The 21,561-nt window shown below is 37.7% G+C and overlaps 2 protein-coding genes across 8 annotated transcripts in view; both read right to left on the minus strand.

Moving 5' to 3' along the window:
• Positions 1-146: 146 nt before the first annotated feature.
• On the minus strand, positions 147-4,637 carry nansa (N-acetylneuraminic acid synthase a). Its single transcript, XM_073866138.1, has 6 exons — positions 4,394-4,637; positions 3,143-3,361; positions 2,189-2,285; positions 1,733-1,887; positions 1,207-1,473; positions 147-723 (listed from the first exon to the last, which is right to left on the minus strand). Exons 1-6 carry the CDS (start codon positions 4,523-4,525, stop codon positions 508-510), a joined length of 1,086 nt encoding a protein of 361 aa, XP_073722239.1. The 5' UTR covers positions 4,526-4,637; the 3' UTR covers positions 147-507.
• Positions 4,638-6,260: 1,623 nt separating this feature from the next.
• Positions 6,261-21,561, minus strand: part of gne (glucosamine (UDP-N-acetyl)-2-epimerase/N-acetylmannosamine kinase) — a 40,702-nt gene continuing 25,401 nt past the window's right edge. For all 7 annotated transcript variants that reach the window (XM_055205837.2, XM_055205834.2, XM_055205836.2 and 4 more), the window contains 7 exons: positions 17,868-17,955; positions 15,117-15,327; positions 11,793-11,922; positions 11,405-11,626; positions 10,507-10,689; positions 8,934-9,047; positions 6,261-7,662 (listed from right to left, as the gene is read on the minus strand). In XM_055205837.2, coding sequence (XP_055061812.2) covers positions 7,427-7,662; positions 8,934-9,047; positions 10,507-10,689; positions 11,405-11,626; positions 11,793-11,922; positions 15,117-15,327; positions 17,868-17,955 — 1,184 coding nt within the window. In that variant the 3' untranslated portion in view covers positions 6,261-7,426. The remainder of the gene's footprint in view (positions 7,663-8,933; positions 9,048-10,506; positions 10,690-11,404; positions 11,627-11,792; positions 11,923-15,116; positions 15,328-17,867; positions 17,956-21,561) is intronic.

A 21,561-nucleotide genomic window follows, 5' to 3' on the forward strand; every position in this document is an offset into this window, starting at 1 on the left:
GGGGAGTTTAGCCTTAATACTTGACACTTTAGCTTATACTTTTATGTTTTTAATGCTACATAAAAACTTTCTGCATTTTCTGGTTGTATTCTTATGAAGAGACTGATAAATAATTATATAATTATAATTATATATGATCACTATACCATTGCAAAAACAACAAATTTAATGATGGCATGGTGGCCTAAGACTTTTGCACAGTACTGTATAAAAATTAATTTAATCAAATCCAAAATGTGTCTTATACAGTAGACAGAGACAACGGAGATACGAAGTAAAGATGTGACAAAGATGTTTTTTTCTATTATTTATTCAAAATTTGGCAAATGATATCTCACACAACATCAGGTTCTGATCATATTAAAACCATTCGTTGTATTGTTTTTCCAGTAGACAAACAAAATGTAGTAACATTTTAAGTTTAATGCATATTTTGGTGAAAATGTGCAAATATGTGTAGATTTCCAGTCTGACCGAGAATCACATTGAGGATACTTTCATCTTTATTTAGGCAGCGAGTTTTACTTTTTTGCCATACTTGTCGATCGCTTCCTCTGTGACACTTTCATCTTCCTCAATGTCTATTGTCACTTTCTTCCCCACCAGCTCAAAGATTTTTTCTGGTGCTACACCCCTTGGTTCTGCTACTTTCACGGTCAGCATGTCAAGGGTTAATTCGGTACCCTTCTGGATGGCCGTCTTTGCCACGACAGACTTCCCCAGCTAAAGAGAAGTGGACAGGAGAATAATTACAGGAATGTTCTGACTAAGCATATAACTATAATAACATCCCACTAAGATAAAAACATGGTGGAGGAAATGGAGTTCAGTAACAAGTGACGGTGACAGAGGAGGCTAGTGAACGGAAAAACTGGACAGGAATGAAGGAGGAGGGGGAAAAGTTAAAACTGTATATTATCCAATGCATATATTAATAAATAGACATAGACATTAATAAATAGAATGGTCATATATGAAAATATTTTATTACACAATACTACAATCGAATCAAGAATTTGAATCAGCAAGCCATGTAATAAACATAGTTAGATAGCTAACTATGTTTATAACATGGCTTACTGATTTTGTGGTGATACAAGACTACTTCTATTCATACTGCAGCCTGGCTAACTGTGCATATAATCACTTGTATATATTAAAAATGTTTGGAAATGAATTGTTCGTTTGTTGTGTATTTGTTCTGACCTTATCATGGCACGGCTTCTCGCAGGCCAGCATGCGTTTTTCCCCGGTGCCCAAAGCTCTCTCAACCATGCGGATAGAACGCACCAGCTCCGCCAGCTCTTCTCGATCCAGGGATGCTGCGTGATCACTTCCCTTAGCTCCCTTGTCAAAGGTAACATGCCTCTCCACAACCTTTGCCCCAAGAGCAACCGCCCCCACTGTGATGCTGATCCCGCTTTCATGGCCTGAATACCCGATAGGAATATCAGGGAATTCCTTCTGGTATTTCTGTTGGTTGGAACATGGGTGTGTGATGTACATTTATTTTATTAATTGTAAAGGTTTTTCAGTAATACAGAATATTTTTTCTTATTATTATCAATTTAATTTTATAATTAAGATGCATTCCCATTGAAATGTTTAAGTGCAGAACACACAAATCTAAAAATGTTGAATCATCAAGATGTTTCAAAGATCAAGTAATAGTGCTGACTATAATGAATTGGATAAACACATTCAGTGATTTTTTTTTTGCTTGTCTCCTTACCGCAATAACTCGCAGGTTAACATCCTCGGGTTCCAGTGGGTATGCACTTGTGCACTGCAGGATGCAGAAGTTTTGGTTGTACTCCTTCACAGTCTTGTAAACCTGACGCATTGTCTCCATGGACTGCATGCCACTGGACACTACCATGGGACGCCCTGATACACACACACACACACACAAGCAAAAAAGTTATAATGCAGTAAGCTAAATATTTTTTAATTATTAAAAACAAGTGTGTTTTGTTTTATTTTATTTAATACATGGGTAACATGACTCAAATATGGTGATATAATTGTGCAATACAGTTTTACTAAGCTAATTATTGTGGAAATGCATTACGACAATCTCTGAAAAGGGTTCATTAGATAGATATATAACAATATGTTTGGGGGGAAAAAAGGGCATGCAATAAAATTATTGCAATAGATGTATAACCAACATGTAAATTACAGAAACCTTTTTGGGCTGTTTTCTTGAGGTAGGGGAAGTTGTTGGTGTCTCCAGATCCAACTTTAAAGAAAGGCACATTGAGTTCATCAAGGAATTCGACAGCCATCTAAAAACAGAGATTCAAGAGAACGGCAATAGGTAAACTCTTACAATTAACACTTAAAACCATTATGTGAGAAATCATAGTACTATTTTGTTTTGTACGTAAATTACGATAATGGCATGTTTTTGCACCATATAAATAGCCTGCTATATTCCTATTATGTTCTAAATACTATATTCTATTGCTGAAAGATTGTGTAACACACAATGTGCAATAGAAATAATTATATTGGTCTCTGTTCTGTACTGTCAATGTTACGTTTTGTAACGTTTTGTATATTTTAGTTTAACTTTCAGTGGTTTCTGTTGTATAATGTCTATGTCTGTAGAGAAGCATTCAAAAATGTTTTTTTCATTAAACTTTTTATACAGTATTTGTACACATTACTTTGCCCCTATATATTAACTTTTATATGTGCATACAAAAGGGAATGTCATCATGTAACTCTTTCATGTAAAAAGGCATCTTTGTTTTAATAAAGAAATGTCCCTCTTTGCCATGAATTCGTTAAAATGTACTCCTGTCATTTTATTAAGTAGCTTCTTGAGGTCCTAACCTTAAACTGTAGTCCTACTCAATGAGTTCTCAGCTATTCTAGTATTTTATTAGCAGATTTTGCTTCATTATTTAGTCCAAGTTATGCATTTGAAAAAATGAAAATTGTAAGTTTCTACTAAAATAAATTGTTATGTGGGCAAAATTAAATATTGGAGTTAAAAAAAAATGTCAAACAAGATCATGAGAAACATTTTCATCAGCTGATGCAAAGTATTTTAACGTTATATATACACTATATATATATTATATATACACACAGTCGGAAAATATAGGTCTAGTTTTCTAGGCAGTAGTCTACTCATCTCATCCATTCCTGACGCAGTAAAAAAGATGCCCACTTCTTTTGCGTACTGCTGCAGCTCCCTGTACTGCTCATGGCTGAACTCTAGATGGCGCTTGTGCTCTCCGTAAGTTTTGCCCCACGAGTGTTTTGAGGTGTACGGCCGCTCCAACGCCTTCTTGTTGAATTTATACTCCAGTTCACTCTTTTGAAACTTCGCGCAGTCTGCTCCACAGTCCTACAAAGACGAAACGAACGATGTGTTAGTCTACTACCGCGAAAGCATTAAAGAAATAACTAGACAGCGCGTTGGCTACTGGATCATGGGTCAACTGCGCCGCCATATTAGTGGTGGCAACTTCTTCGTCGTGTGCAGTATGGACAAACCGTCACACACCTTAAAACAATTAACTTTCACAAGTAAGACTTAACAGTTGTTTCTGGTTTCATTATAACATCATTTTGATAGAGAGTTGGCAATAGGAGGCAAACTATAATACAGATTTTCTTAGATATAGATTACATGCACTTTATATTATTATATCCCAATTATGGATAGAAATTATTATATTTGTTATATACTTTGTGTGGAGGCAAGATTCTTCCATTTGTTTATTTTATATGACATTAGGGCTACCTGAAAAAAAACTAAACATTAAGGTGCAGATTATACTATTTCGACTTTCTATCATTCTATTGCAACTATGGATGCAAATGACTAAATCATTACTAAATCGTCTGTTCCCTTATAGAAAATAAAATCTAAACCATAATAAACCATAGAAATGTTATGTCTTTATTGCACACTTTCAAGCGGACAAGGAAGTGGTTTGTGACCGCAGTAATTAATTAACTATTTTGTGACCAGTATCAAATAGGCTTTATGCCCAGCTGCACTACTTCCTGAACTTCAGCCAGCTCCTTGTTTCCTGTCTGCCATTATTGGACAAACTGATTAATCCAGGTGTGCCTGACCTCAGTAGTCACAACAACAATAATCAGACACACCTGGATTAATCAGTTTGTCCAATAATGGCAGACAGGAAACAAGGAGCTGGCTGAAGTTCAGGAAGTAAGTTATTGTAGCTGGGCATAAAGCCTGGGAGAAACATTTTAAAGGCACACACGAACGATCATAAACTAGTTATTGCAACAATTGAATCATTTATACGGAACGAATGAAATCACGTTCTCTCTCATTTGTAGGTTTACACCCATGAGAAATTTAATCTAACTAATGTTGATTTTTTTTTTTCACAAATTCCCTTACCTTTGCCATCTTGATCAGTTCCTTGGCTTTTTCAATGTCTCCCTGATGATTCTGTCCGATTTCTGCAATAATGAAGCACGGGTTGTTCCCGCCTATCTTGCGACCGGGACACAATTCAAATTCAAGAGGCATGTTTATTACAAATGCACACAAACACAGAGAAGTGCTAGAAGTATCACAGGTAGTAAGTTTGACAAGCACAAGAGATCACTGCTTTCGTTACACGAGTCAAAAGCAGAGATGAAAGAGCTCAGAACTTCCGGGCTTGACACGCCCACTACGCACTTCAAAATAAAAGTCGGTTTATCAAGAAAAGTCCGTGCTTGTTTTGTAAGGGTTATTTATACTAGGCTTTACTTCCGAAGTAAATGTTAATAAGACATAAATTATAAAAATTTTAAGTTTTAATTAACACCATCCTTTTAAATATTGTTTTTATCTTGTAGTTTTCTGTTTTATATGTGGCATCTTGTGTATGTCAGGACATGGTGTTGTTTATCATGAAGTCTTTTTCTGGATGAAAAATGCACCTATCGGCGTTTGTTTGGAAAAAAGTACCTTAAACTGCAACATGAATAATGGGAAACAATAAAAACTTTTTAAAGTGTTTGTCATCACTTTCTATTAAATGCCTACAACTAGCTGTGGTTACAACTTGCCTCTAGATGGCTCAAAATCTCCAAACTTAAAGGGGACATATAAAAATTAGACTTTTTCCATGTTTAAGTGCTATAATTGGGTCCCCAACACTTCTATCAACCTGGAAAATGTGATAAACAACAACCCACTAACTTAGTTTTGGTCAACCATTCTCTGCAAGCATGTGAAAAAAAAAGGAAATTTCATTGAAATTTGGCTCCCCTTGTGATGTCAGAAGGGGATAATACCATGGCACTGCCATTTAGTGCAGAGTGAAAGAGAGAGAGAAAATACTTAATAGCACAATAGGGAATTATCAGCTTCCAGGATTCGTGGGCAGGACTTGGCAACTATGTGTATGTCCACTTCCGGCAGTTCCGGCAGAAGTACAAATACTTTGTTACTGTTTTTAAGTACATTTTTTACGCATTTGTACTTTACTTAAGTAGAATCTATAGTGCATACTTTTGACTTTTACTACAACACCATCGTTCCTGTACCTCTCCCAACAACGTTCCAGAAGTGGACGTGCACAAAAATCGCTGCAGAAGTACTACGTATTAGCCTGATAATCCCAAATTGAGTTTCAATTTCAACAAACCACCATCATTTCATTAACTCATTTGCATTTTAAAGGGCAAACACAAAAATGGCACATTTTTGCTCACAAGTGGCAATTTTAACATGTTATAATAAATTATCTATATGGTATTTTGAGCTAAAACTTTACATGTGTACTCTGGGGACACCAAGATTTATTTGACATCTTAAAAAAGGCTTTTAAAATGTACCCTTTTAAAAATGATAATTTAATACAAAATAATGTTAAGAGTATCCAAATGAGTTATTTAATGATCATAAGGGTAGGGAAAAAAAGGTAAAAAAGGAAGAAAAAAGAAAAATATATAGAAAAGTGCACAAAGCATTGCATAATACAATAAAGTTATATATTTTATTTCTAAAACTGTTTATTTTTTTAAATGTACATTTATAAACTAAAGAGTTTATAAATCAATTTATGGCAACACTGAATATAACCATCCTTCAGTCCATCACCTATAATAGATATAGGAAGGGCTCAAGTCAGTCTTAAATAAAAACAGCTTGCACTGACATCTCTCAAAATACATCAGTGCTATTGTTTTCAACTCATATGCAGACCAGTAGGCTATTGTTTTTGTAAGGTGTGTTTTATAAAAACTGCTTAAAGGGATAGTTCACCCAAGAATGAAAATTCTGTCATCAATTACTCATTCACATGTTGTTACAAACATGTATACATTTCTTTGTTCTGATGAACACAAAAGAAGATATTTTGAGGAATGTTTGTAACCAATCTTGTAACCAAGCTCATGATCAGTTAGAATTTCATTCTAAAGACAAATCCAAGGGTTGTAAATGGACATGTAAAATCGTCTCTGGATAATTTTTGCAATCCGTGCACTTTTAATCTTTGTACAGCGCTTTTTGAATGTGTTAACATTTAGCCTAGCCCCATTCATTCCTATGGCTCCCAACCAAAAGTTTTATTTTGTGCTTGTCTTTAAATAGGGAAAACATGGAAGTATTTGGTGGCTTCTAAATTCATCCCTGTTTGGATCCTAAGGAATGAATGGGGCTAGGCTAAATGCTAACACATTCACGACACACCGTACAAAGATTAAGTGCACGCATTGAAAAAAGATAGGTATGTATTAATTCATTCAAGTTGAGGTAAGAACATAGTAAAATATTGAAAAACAGTGGTGTTTTCCTTTAAATGTCCCAATATAACTAAGGCCTAGTGCTTGCTTAATGCAGGAAACCACCAAATAAAGTATAAATTAGATGTAACGGACACTAGCAGCCTGAATTCAGTCCAGATCAAAAATCTCACTGGTAATAAAGACATTCAAAATGATTGTTTTTAAGGATGTTTTGTTTTTACAGCTTCTGAGAGACAAAAATCTAATATTAAATTAAATAAACATACTGAACAAACAGCAATGCATTTTCATCTATACAGCTGGATAAAGTAGCAAACAATCTAAAAGCATGAGCTTACAAAAGACAGATTTGGCAACATCGTAAGGCATAAAAGAGGTAAATATAGACTGTCTTTATGAGAGAAAATAATGAACAAGATGGCAAGAAAGAGAAGATAGTCCCAGCATCAAACACCCATTCAATCCACTATAAATACACTTCATCCAATATTCCTTCAACTCTTCAAATACTTCATAACTTAATCATTAAAATTACACACCTTTCATTAATGTTTGATCCCATATGAACTGAGACAAATAAAAGCCTTAAAGTCTTTAAAAAGTCACTACAGGCTTAACAAATAATAACAACACGTGATTGGCCCTCAGTCCCAAAAGTCTCCATGATTGGTTCTTGGTTTCGACCCTCTCAGTAAGTACGGCGAGTGGTGTAGTCCAACACCATGCTTGCAGCCCCAAGCAGAGCCGGGTCCTCGAGCTCAGACACCATGACATTAGTTTCCTGTACCGAGAGGAGGGAGCGCTGTCTGATGACCTGTCGAACTGGATTTTCATAGTGTTTCGCCAAAATGCCAGACAGGATCACCAGGGACGGGTTGACCATGTGTAATATGTTCACAATCCCCAGACCCAGTGCGGTACCAGCTGTTAAAGAAAACACAAGAAAGACTATCAGCACTTTCCTGCTTGGGAATAAACACGTGTGACCTTTTTTTTTTTTTTTTTTTTGAGTCAAACAGACCTTTAAGTAAGGAATAATCAATTATTCCTCTTATACCATGGTTACCACAAACATGGCTCTGGTGCCTATTTTCATATATATATATATATATATATATATACACACTAGATGTCGCCTAGGGCAGTGGTTCTCAAAGTTTTTCTACGTTCGGCCCCCCTTGTGTACGGTGCAATCCTTCGCGCCCCCCCCAAAGAAAATTTATGACAAAAAACTGTTCTAAAATTTAACATTTTAATTATCAAAACATATTAAGTTATACAAAGTAGTGCTGTTGGTTAGTAGCCTTATTTCTTTTTAGGTTTAATTACACAGAATTCATGATAAATAAATGTATTTTATAAAGTGTCATAAAACTGGGGCCCCCCTGGCACCATCTCGCGGCCCCCCTGGGGGCCCCAGACCCCAGTTTGAGAACCACTGGCCTAGGGGGTCTAAGCATGCGTCAAAACCGTCGCCATCTTAGAACAGGGGTCTTGTCATTGGAAATAGCTAGGTAACATGGCTATCTCCGCCTGTACTTTGAATTCATGGACGATGCCGGACTTTTGTGCTGCGTATGGATGTTAGGGCTACTAGCACTATGCATTATAGTTAGAAAAAGTAGATTTTAAAAATATCAAAATGTAAAAAATTTTCTGGACTCAATGCTAAATACATGTCTGACTGTTGGACCAAAAGAAAACCAAGAAAATCGCATTCATGACGATTTATGGTGATTTTATTTCCGTTACACCATTGCCTACAATGACGCTGACTGTCGTAGCCAAGGCGACATCTAGTGTACATATCTATACCTATTTTTAAGACATTTTACAGATTAGGTGTGCGGTTTACAGAAAAATAATCAACGCCCATGGAACATTTCTCAACCAATCAGAATAAAGCATTCAACAGGCCCATGGTATAAATGGATTAATATCGCGGACCTGTTGAATGCTTCATGTCGTGCCGCATGATCACCTTGGGTGTGCATTATTTTCTTTGAATTTAGCGTCCCGTCATCACTTATTCCTTACAAATACTACATTATTATACATTTACTAGTATGTGTTTCCTGGGTTTGAACCCACAACCTTCTGCTCTATAACTATTGAGGTATACAGGAACATATATTTTCAGAAATCTTTTTACATTAGCACATAAAAGTGGATCAAATGGCTTTTTTATGTCCTACCGGTGTGAAGTATGCTTTCCGCTTTGGAATTGCCGAAATGGGCTGCATCGATGAGATGGCGTGCATCCACCTGTTCTTTGTTCAAAGTCATTCCATCCACCAATAGCTGATCCTCTGTCACCAAACATGCAAGAAATGTGTGTTAACAATAAATGCATTTTTTTTTAAAGTGTAAGTTTTAATGCAACACTTCTCTAAATCAAATAAGACATTTATTAAACACGATTCTGGTTGAGAACAAAGTGGTTTTACCTCACGTGACTGTTTGTGCATTTACAATACTTGCTCAACAAAATACAGATTACTACTACAAGTATTTAAAGGACAAGTTTGGTACTCTACACCTAAAGCCCTGCTTTCAGATTGTTTATGATGAAATAAAAACGGTTTTGACTGAAATTTCAATATATGATGCTGGCCCAAGAATTTTCGGGTGTTTCTTGTATCACCTCCCACATCTACAATGGCTATACAGGTGCACAGGAACAATCTTTCCTAAAATGCATTAAACTTTCGTTTACAAAGACGTGAAACTCACCGAGTGGTCAGGGGTGTTCACTGATGTGCTCACACAAAAATCACTACAAAAGATGCTTTCCAACAGGTTTTATCGTAGTTTTTGTCCAACTCCATTGACTTGTATTAGATGTGCTGTGAGGTACGGTATTACTCCGCCGCCGGGAACTTTGTTTGTATTCTTGCAATTGGCAAAGGCGGATTATCGCCCCCAACTGGGCTGGAGTGTTTATTATTCAAGCTCTCAATGGAAGAATATACGGGTGTGAGGCGTTTGAAAAAATAGGTCCACAAGTTTACAACAAATGCTAAAACACCTGTTGGAAAGCATCTTTTGCAGCGATTCTTGTGCGAGCACATCAGTGAACACCCCCGACCACTCGGCGAGCCCCACGTCCCTGCAAACGAAAGTTCAATGCATTTTAAAAAGGATTGTTCCAGTGCACCTATACAGCCATTGTAGAGGTGGGAGGTGAAAAACAAACACCCGAAAATTCTCGGGGCAGCCGCATATGTCGAAATTTCAGTCAAAACCGTTCTATTTCATCATAAACAATCTAAAAACAGGGCTTTAAGTGTAAAACACCGAACCTGTCCCTCAACATGGGTTAGGTTCAGGGTTGAAACCTACTAATTTACAATAGGTACAAAGTTCATTCATAAAGAACAAGACTGTAAAGTAAGTGACCGAAACAGCAATGCTATTTTCAGGGCTAACATCTAATGCGTTCAAGTCTGCAGTGTCATAGAGGGATCAACTGAAAGGTAACAAATGTGCAGTTTGATCACTCCGAGGGCCAGGTTTGTGTTAGTCATTTAAAGGCTGAATAAACAAAGGCGTGTACTAAAATCTGAGTAAGACACAGAGTACAATAGCAACCATTGTAAGTTGGTCCACGTTTCCATTTTGTAAGTTAGGTATGTTAACAATGACTAGGACTATGTGGACATAGGAAAAAACAAACAAAGGCTTTAAGTTAACTATGACGTTTAAGAAATAGCGGTATGAACCAGTTTAGCCAGGTTGTATTGTCCGAGTATGCCTGTGCCGTCTCACCGTCATGCAGTCTCTTTGCTTCTTTTTGCAGGGCATGGCCCGATGCATAGGCTTCTATACAGCCGTGGCTGCCGCAGGTGCATTCTGGTCCGTCCAGAGAGACCACAATGTGGCCAAGTTCTGCTGCGCAAAACACGCTGCCGTGAATCAGTTCATTATGCTGGATAATGCCACCTCCGATACCTGCGCACACAAACGAAGAAGCAAAAATAATTAGAGATTAATCCAAATAAAGGCTTGTCAAACCAAACAAAGAAATCTTTCAACGCCAAACTTGTAAACTACTTAAACATCACTACACATTGAATGTCTGGAATTAATAAGGAATGTTGAATCCTTTCATTAGAAAGAAACGGATTGTGTTATGGGTTTCCATTGAAATGTGAAGCGAATCTTTTCAAATTGACAAATAACGGAAAGATTGTTCGAGCGAATGGTATTGGTAACCTCGCAACCAACAATAAAAAAACAAGGAACGGTAAGAAAATGGAGACAGGACTGCGCTTAGTTACGATTTAGCAAGTTATACATTTATAAGCAGTGCAGCTTATAATTGTTAAACTGAATGCTTTGCATAAACAATAACATCAGCTGACACAGCTAGACGATCAGTTACGTGGAATTAACGTTTGCACTTATGGTGGTTATGGCTTTGGTATTTTTAGTCTGAGGTTTGATAATGTTTCTTGTACGTTCAGAAACATCCTCCAAAATAAAATATTCATAAACCTTTAGATCACAAAAAAAGACATAATATGACTCTCTTATCTAAAGTGTTAGGTAGTTGTGTGTCAGTAGACACCCGAAAAACCAGTTTGTTACTCTTTATTCTCAAATAAAGGCAGATCTCAATCCTCATTGTTTTCTAGCAAAAATGACTTTTTAAAAGGGAACAGACCGGTTCCAGTGATGATGGTGACAAAGTTCTCCACACCATTCCCATGGCCAAACTTTTTCTCGGCAAGGGCTGCACAATTCCCGTCATTGTCGACCCACACGGGCAGGTGGAGGGCGCTGGAGAGCGGAGTGCGGATGTCCACCGAACTCCACTCGTTTATTAGCTTTGTAGAGTGAAGGACCACCCCCTCCTGTGGGTTGACACGGCCTCCCGTACTCACGCCTAAATCAACAGGATAAAACCCATAAATAAACAGGGTAGGGTTGCACCAGCCATCCATAAGTTCTTGCTTAAGCTGAAACGTAAAGTCCATACTAGAGGCTTAGTATTTACTAGCTAGTTTGTAAGTAAATCTGTACTTAATTCGCTTGCACCACCGCAGACGTACCGACTCCAAGGATCCTGCAGTTTAGGTGAACGGCGTCAGCCATAGCCTGCTTACACATGGTCAGAATGAGCTCTATCCTCTCCTCGAACGTCTTAGGATTTAACTGGACGTACCTCTTGACCATTTTACCCTAAAAGCAAGCATAAAATAGAGCAAGTAAATAAACACATTTGCATGTTTAAGACAAAAGGAAAACAATAGCAACACTCGAATACATTCTTATAAACTATTTCATCATTTATATAATTCCCCAAATCATGTTCCTCCCAAAATAATAGGCTAATACAGGGGTTTTCAAACTTTTTGATGGCAGGGACCACCAAATTATGATGAACCTTTAGCGAGGGATCCTTTTCCTAAAATGTATATATCCATATTTTTTATAAAGAAACATTTAAACTGTTGGCTAAATAGTAAATGGGATATTATAAAGACAGCAAACGGTTTGCAAACTTAGCTAGACTTGGGGGCGGTTTCACGTACAAGTTTTAGATTAATCAAGGACTAGGTCTTAGTTATTTTAGGACATTTAAAGGTGCAATGTGTAATTTTTAGAAGGATCTTTTGACAGAAATTCAAAATAATATACAAAACTATATTATCGGGGGTGTATAAAGACCTTTTTATAATGAACTGTTATGCATTACCTTAAAATGAGATGTTTTTATCTCCATACACAGAGGGTCCCCTTACGTGGAAGACGCCATTTTGTGCCGCCATGATTCTACAGAAGCCCTTAACGGACAAACTTTTTTTACTAAGATGTCTCCGTCAATTACATGTTTTTCCAGTGGCAGCTACCATAGCTTCTCTATGCGTTTCAAAACGAGCGGTAAGCAGTGGACTGAGCTGTTGGCTACAATTTGCAACCTCACCACTGGATGTCGCTAAAATTTACACACTGCACCTTTAAGTAGTTTTTACAAACATTACAAAAAACAATACTGGTGTGCATCCAGAGGTGGGTAGTAACGAATTACATTTACTTCGTTACATTTACTTGAGTACATTTTTCGGGTAACTAGTACTTTTAGAGTAAATTTAAGGATGGGTACTTTTACTCTTACTCAAGTACATTTCTAGTGAACAAAAGTGTACTTTTACTTCGCTACATTCGGCGGCGTTACTGCGCTACTGTTAAATGGTAATAATTAATGAATATATATATATTTTTAAAGTTTATAGGGCGTGTTCGAAAGTTGCGCGAAAAAGGCTGCGTCACCCTTTAGCGCGCGACCGCGAGGTCACCCTTTTAGCGCGTGCGACCGCGTAGGGGATAGGAGAAGCAGATGAGGGCGCGTGTGCGTTGTGCGAGTTATCGGAGGCAGATCATGCGTGGTTTCAAGTTCGGTCTATGTTTTCACTCCAAGAGGCCAAAAAGAATAGTTTCATAATGTGATGCGTGCTTTGTTCAATAAACGAGCTGACATCTCAGCGAACAGGAATTCAAGATCCAGCCTGAAGTAAGTGTCACAGTATTGTCTATTTGAACAGGATTAATTGTAATTTCACACACTGTCGGAGTTTTTTTGCCATATGCACTCTTGTGCAAGCGATTACAAATCCTAATGTAAGTTAAACCATACAAACAAGACGTTCACATCTGCCAATTCCATATCATTTCCCCACAACTAAACAAACTTAACAGCATAATGTAATGACTGCATTTATACACAAATCCGGACACCTCACTAATGTGTAGAAAATACATTCAAATAAAAACGGGATTGTATTTTATTTAAATCCTTCCTAAAGAATGAATGAATAAAAATAAAAGAATAAAGATTGATTTGAAAGAAACATGTATTATAAATTATAATAAATGTAGAGATGATTTGCAAAAACAGATACTGTAAGTTCCATATGAAATTCTAAAATGATAATTTTTATTAAGCTGCTGTTTATGTTCAGTAATTGCACTTTAATGGCAATGAAAATAACCTATTCATATAAAAACATGATAACAAACAGACACACACGTTCTTATTTGTTAACTGTTTGCATGTTTAAAGGCAGACGCTGACAAGTTTGTGTTGTGAACATGAAAATAAATACAGAGTTAACTGTCAGAAAAACGTCTGTGTGAGTTTGAGATTTTTTCTCAAATGACACGTTATATGATGTTAATGTACCCATTGCAGGACTGAGATAGGCTGCTTACTTGTATATAAGCAGAACAATGAGACTCTTAAGGAGAGGTTTGTGAAACCCTCCAAGAAGTCTGAAATTCAGTGCTTTTGCGCTACTTCTCTATCAGATCAGAAGTAACGAGTAACTAACTACTTGAGTAGTTTTTTCATCTAATACTTTTTTACTCTTACTCAAGTAAATAATTAGATTGATACTTTTACTTTTACTTGAGTACATTTTTGTATAAGTACTTGTACTTTTACTTGAGTACAGATTTTGGGTACTCTACCCACCTCTGTGTGCATCTTGAGACAAAACAACGGCACTGAGATATGTTAAGAGGGTGGTTCAACAGTATTTTTTATGCATTCTGACTTATTAGCACATTTTAAGAGTTGTTTCCTCATGCTAAACGTAGGCAACGTGTCAAAAATGCAGTTGGGTGTGTTACAGAGTATTTCTGTGCCGAATGCACGTCGCCAGGGTTCGTACAAGTTTCAGAAAGTTTTTTTCGATTACGGGTCCAGCTGACGTTTCAGGGGTATCTATACGCATCACTTATTTTTATGGGCACTTCCCCCAGAAAAACTCTGCCCACCCGTGAATCAGTGGAAGATGATAGAACTTACAAACATCACATCACGCGACAGCTTGGTTTAATTTCAAAACTCAACAATGGCACAAAAGAAGAAGTGTGTTTTTGGATGTAAGGAGAAGAGAGTCAGACTTATGGAAACAATGGATATTTTTGGATTTGCATACGGTAAGTAAGACCTTGTGTTATGTTGGAAATAGGCACGTGCATCATATATAAATGACACGAACATGTAGTGAATCATAAGTTAAACAGTGTTCACTAATCATAAGCATCTATAATTATGTCAATGTGTATGAAGTGTGAACATGACACAACATGACACATGACTGACAGCCCGGTTTTCTCAAAGCAAATATTTGAAATGCCTTCATACACTCTGATCATAATCGCTCAAGCACAGCCGGATCAGATTGCGGAACCAATCTGACCCAACCTACCTCTGTTTGTTTTTCTAAGGAAATAATGACATACAGAGAGTTATATCCTGTAATAAAATATGTGGCTGAACAAGCGCACATACTGTCATAACCAAACCCAGCAGTAAAGAGCACTATAATCTTATGGTTTATAATGGTGGTATGCACTGCTTGACGTACCTTCATACTAATTATGGCCACTCGCAAGTTGGTGCCCCCAAGGTCAACAGCAAGGGCACTCTGTGTCTCCAGAATGTGGTCGATGTCTTGGGAGATGCACTCCTTTACTGGCGGAAAGCAAAACCTTTTCTGTAAAGGCTCGTTGAGGTTAATAGTCTGAAGGAATTTCAAGATACGGTGGACCGCGTTACCATCACCGTAGATCTTGGAGCTGGGGAGAAAACAAAACACACAGTACACATTATAGATCAGAGATCCAATGAAGATTCAATTTCAAAGTAACCACAGTTTCCAATGGCTAATATTAAATTGAATATCTCCAGAGCAAGATGACCAGTCTATAAAAACCCATTTTCTGCTTTTAAATAAAATCATCCTATATAATATAAAGAACATATAACCTTGATATCTTTAATATTGACAGAGTAAGCCCATGCCAACGATTAATGTCAATGTGAAATCAATGACTGAAATCAAACTTTGATGCTCATAATCATAATTATATTATGACTTAAAGAGAGATTTCATTTATTAACAACATGTATACATAAGTGGTTGAAGAAAATGTTTTTAACAAGAAATTCAGAGTGGGACGACTATAGCTTATAAATAGGTGACTAGGGATGCACCAAAATGAAAAACTCAGCCGAAGGTCGAATACCTGATTTTTATTTTATTTTCGTCATTATTTTGCCAATTTTCTCAGAATGTCCTTATATTCCGAATCTCCTGCATTTATTTCACATTATTTTAAGCGCAACTATTGTCTGATTCACGATTTTACATTTCTTTTGGCGAGTAAGTGTGTATTAGTTAGGGATGCTCTGATGAATCGCTGCAGATCGGTATCGGCCGATAATGGCATTAAATGACTCGATCGGTACTCGCTGAATTTGCCGATCTCATGAGCCGATCTTTCTGTTTTCCTTTGTCATCAATGACTCATTAAAGGGCTCTGCAAATAGAGACCATTTTTATGCAGTAAACACTTTAAAACGCTTTTACCAACATGTATGCTGCATTTGCGCATCTATCACTGCGCTGGTTAATTTAATTGCGTCAAACAGCTAATTGTTCAGTAAAATTTCGGCAAAAAGTTTTTTATTATTTCGGACGAATCATTTTGGTTGCCGAACATTCGGTACGTCCCTATAGGTGATATATCATTTTTACTTTTCTTCTTTTTTTTGGATGATTTTGAGTAATTATCTACTAACATTTTATAATGTCCCTAAAACAGTGTTCTCAAACTCCCGGCCCGCGGGCCATTTGCGTCACCTTTCAAAAATATAACATAATCTGGCTCGCAGAAAGATTTTTATTCACTTTGTTTTATATTCGTTTAATTTTTGATTTAAACGTTTAAGTGTTCGTTCACATGTCGTGTCTAACAATGCGTTAAAACAAGTCAAAGCATTACTTTCCAAAGTCCTCGTGAGCGGAAGTTGCGCTCCGTGGCGTGGGTCGCGTCACCCGTTGCTACGCAGCCATGAACCGCGCGCTCCGTGATGTCGAACGGAATGCGTGATCGGATTTTAATTCCTCAACTGAACCTTGCGCCAATCATATCATTGTCACCATGTGATCAGTTAATCTGGTCAGGAATTTGTAGCGTTTGTCCAGAGAAGATTTGTTACTTCCGGCTGGATACTCAGAGAAGATCGAGCTGCGGTGGGGTTAGTTCACCTCAAGGCACAGCATCTAATGGAGACACCGCATATGGAGGCAAACAGTAGATGTAATGCAACACATTTTAAACTACAGATAAGAAAAGAGCCACCAAAGTGCCCAGGTTAAGAAAAGAGAAAAGATGAGGAGAAATGTACAGAAGTATGTATACTGAATACTGATATATAGAAGTATAATAGATTATTATGTAGCTTACTATTCAATTACACATAGAGCAGTATTATTATTTTTGTCTGTCCAGCTTATATAACATGGACTACCCATTCAAAAGTTATGGGATCACTTTCACTTATTAATATTTTCCCACATATAATAGAAAATTCATTAAAACTGAAATAACAAAGAACATAATGAAGTCAATACTGACGGAAAACAATCCAAAATAAATCAAAACAGAAACACTTACTGGTGGCAATTTTCATAATAGTTTATGTGTAGGCTATACAGGAACTAAATTTGTTAGTTTAATGCAAGGATATAAAAGGTCTTAGTTAAGATAAGGTTAAGAAAAGATTTACTTTTCAAAAAAATAATGTGTATTAAAAAGATAAAACCACGCCTTATATATTTTCAAGTATTATTATACATTCAAAATAGAAATTAAATAAAACATTTACAGAAATATTGTACTTTTTTTAACGTAAAATAGCTCTTCGGCCCCCCGATGAAATGTCTGTCTTAGAAATGGCCCCAAGCCAGTTTGAGTTTGAGACCCCTTTCTAAAGCATCAGGAAAACAATATGGTTTTGTATCAAAAAAAGTAAACATATAAAATGACACAAGTTTTAATGGGGCAGTCTCACTAGACTTTGAGCTTGGGAATATTTTTTTGGAAGCTCTTTATCCACCTTTGTTTTTCAGTAGAAAGGCTGCGCCGTGACAAACCGGTTTTCCTGCAAACCGAATCTGCAGCTCACCAGATTGAGAAATATCTTTGCATAAGCTTGCGTCTTCAGTCTGACACATTCGTGTGCGCATGAATGAAAGTCAATTGAAAGAAAAGTGTAGCGTGACCGCCCATTCTTTTTTAGGCTAAACTAGTCATTAAAAAAAGTGTATTACCATGGGTAGCGCTTTCCAAACTGTAGCTCCAGGGCGTGGAAGATTTTGTTATGTGTATCTGCGTCTCGTACATGTAAAACATTTTCCCCTGTTACAATAACGTGAATTAGTTTAAGTGGTTCATCAAAGTCATTCAACACACATCAATACTGAACTTAACATCAAAGAAGTATTTGTTAGGAACAACTAACATGCAATGTTTAACAGTAAAAACATTTTATTGTCTCTGAAGCTATAACTTTTTTAAACTAAGCAGGTCAGCAATAATCAGGGGTGCAAACTCATCAGGGGTGAAAGGTGACAAAGACACAAGCGCTCTTATATAAAAATGATCATTTGTAGTTTCATTTGAATATTTTTATTAATTATTTATTAACTGTAAATCTCATTAATTTTAGCATTTACTACTATTTTTTTTTTTTAAATCAAATTCGAAACTGTTAACATTAGTTAATGGACCACAAACTAACATCAATTGTAATGACATAAACAAGAATTAATAAATGCTTATATACAATATATTTTTTGTTCATAATGCATTTACTAATGTGAACAAATAGAACCTTTTCGTAAAGTGTTACAGAAATTTGTATTTCATATTATTTAGTAGTAGTGCTGCAACAGATCGCAGTTGATCCGTGATCCATACTGATCACGACCCACGGTTTGGCTTGCATGTGATTCGCGGATTAATGCGACTGCACACACGGAGAGACGCGTTTCAAAAAGCAAGCGAACATAAAATCTTTCTGACAGGGCACATACAAAAAATTATCTCCACAGTTTTCTTGTTCTAATAAAAATATTTGTCTTAAGTGTATGTATAAATGTTGTGCCTATTTGGTCTTAAAGAGACAGTAACCTCAATTAACCTACTTAAGTCTGTGTCCTCATTAATGTTAATCACACAACCCAAGACAAAGAAAAAAATCACTTCTGAAGCTCTAAAAAATTATAATTACATTTAATTAATACAATAAATACAGTGTTATTATTTAATTGATTCGATTTCTGTACCTAACGATAATTTTAGATCTTACTTAATGTGCAACTTTTTTCTTTTTTATAAATGTTTCTAATTTCTTGATTTGTTATTAGATTCGATTTTTTGATCCGATCCTATCCATGCCTCAAAAACCGTAATGTGATCCAAACCGTGAGTTTTGTGATCCGTTGCACCCCTAGTACACATAAACAAATAATTCAGGGTTTGTTCTGTTCAGAGTAAATAGCTCTAATACAGTATGAATATAAACTCTGAACGAGCAACTCGAATCACACTTGTGTAGAATTTGACGTACAAATCTTATTAAAGGTGCAGTGTGTAAATTTTAGCTGCATCTAGTGGTGAGGTTGCCATGGACGGTCCCAAGCCCGGTCTGAGAAAGGAGGAGGGTTAGGCGTGGGGCTAGCAACCCCATCCTGGAAAAAACTCTTGCTACAGAAACGCAAAAAAGAGAAACAGGTAATTCCGCCTTGGGGAGAGATGGGTCTTCACTAAGATGTATGACGCTGTGCAGTAAAAACCAATGTAAATTGGAAGCTGCAGGGCCGACCTACCTTCTTTCAGCCAGGGCAATCAACATCGGTACATGGAACGTGAGGACCATGTACGAAGCAGGGAAGATAGCGCAAGTGGCAGCAGAGATGCGGGGTTACAACCTCACCCTGCTTGGAATCAGCGAAACTCGATGGACGCAGTCCGGGCAGAAGAGGCTGATCACTGGCGAGATGCTGCTGTTCTCGGGACATGAGGAGGAAAACGCCCCCCACACACAAGGAGTAGCGCTGATGTTGTCAAAAACAGCACAACGAGCACTCACTGGATGGGAAGCCCACGGCCCAAGGATCATAACAGCATCTTTCAAAACAAAGAAAAAGAAGATCACCATGAATGTTGTGCAGTGCTATGCACCCACAAATGACAGTGAGGAGGGAGATAAGGAGCAGTTTTATAACAGATTGCAGTCCATATTGGAGAGTTACTCAGAGAAAGATGTCACCATCCTGATGGGGGATTTTAATGCCAAGGTGGGGAAGGATAACATTGGATATGAGGAAGTTATGGGAAGGCATGGACTTGGCAACATGAATGAAAATGGCGAGAGGTTTGCAGATCTGTGTGCTCTAAATAACCTGGTGATCGGCGGTAGTGTCTTTGCACATAGGAGGATACACAAGGCAACCTGGGTGTCACCTGACGGATCCACTGAGAATCAGATAGACCACATCTGCATCATCAGGAAATTCAGAAGATCACTACAGGATGTCAGAGCGAAGCGAGGAGCAGACGTTGCATCAGATCACCATCTAGTAGTGGCAAGACTGAAGCTGCAGTTGAAGAAGGAGTGGATGGCAACTACAGCACAGAGGCACAAGTACAACACCTGCTTTTTGAGGGACACACACAAGCTGGAGGAATTTAAGGTAGTTTTGAGCAACAAGTTCCAAATACTGCAAGAAGTAGAGGAGGAGGAGGATACAGTGGATAACAGATGGAAGAGAGTGAAAGAGACCATAACAACAACATGTAGTGATGTCCTTGGACCCTCGAAATGCCAGCACAAGGAGTGGTTGTCGACAGAGACATTAAGGAAGATTCAGGAAAGGAAAAAGAAGAAAGCAGCCCTAAACAACAGCAGAACAAGAGCAGAGAAGGTCAAGGCACAAGAAGTTTTCACAGCTGCCAATAAAGAGGTAAAGAAGTGTATTAGAACCGATAAGCGGAACTATGTTGATGGTCTGGCATCCGAAGCAGAAGAAGCAGCAAGAAATGGAAATATGAAAGATCTGTACTCCATCACAAAGACGCTTTCAGGGAAGTTCTGCAAGCCAGGTAGGCCAGTGAAAGACAAGGAGGGGAAGATATTGAAGGGAGAGAAACAACAAATGGATAGATGGAGGGAACACTTTGAAGAACTGTTAAACAGGCAAATGCCAACAAACCCGCCAAACATCAATCCAGCAGCAGAGGACTTGCCAATAGACTGCAGTGTGCCCACCAGAGAAGAGATCCGGAAGGCAGTAGGCCAGCAGAGAAACGGCAAGGCAGCAGGTCCTGACAGTATACCAACAGAAGCATTGAAGGCAGATCTGGAAACAACGGTAGAGATACTGTTCCCTTTGTTCAAGAAAATCTGGGAGGAAAACCAGGTGCCCACAGAGTGGAAAGAGGGATACATTATAAAGCTACCTAAGAAAGGCGACCTCAGCAAGTGTGACAGCTACCGAGGAATAACGCTACTATCCATTCCAGGAAAAGTGTTCAATAGGATCATCCTGAATAGAATTAAGGACCAGGTGGACACCCAACTCCGTGACCAGCAGGCAGGCTTTAGAAAAGACAGATCCTGTACGGATCAGATCGCCACCCTCCGTATCATTGTCGAACAGTCACTGGAGTGGAACTCTCTTCTCCACATTACCTTCGTAGACTATGAGAAGGCTTTTGATAGCTTGGATAGGAGTGCCCTTTGGAACCTTCTCCGGCATTATGGTGTGCCAGTCAAGATCGTCAACATTATCCAAAACTCGTATGGCTGTATGACGAGCAGAGTGGTCCATGGAGGGAAGCTTACGGAGAACTTCGAAGTGAGAACCGGGGTTCGTCAGGGATGCCTGCTCTCGCCCTTCCTCTTCTTGCTAGCCATTGATTGGATAATGAAGACTACAACGGAACATACAAAAACAGGAA

Source organism: Misgurnus anguillicaudatus, chromosome 3 (assembly GCF_027580225.2).
Source record: "Misgurnus anguillicaudatus chromosome 3, ASM2758022v2, whole genome shotgun sequence".
In the NCBI taxonomy this organism is placed as follows: Eukaryota; Metazoa; Chordata; class Actinopteri; order Cypriniformes; family Cobitidae; genus Misgurnus; species Misgurnus anguillicaudatus.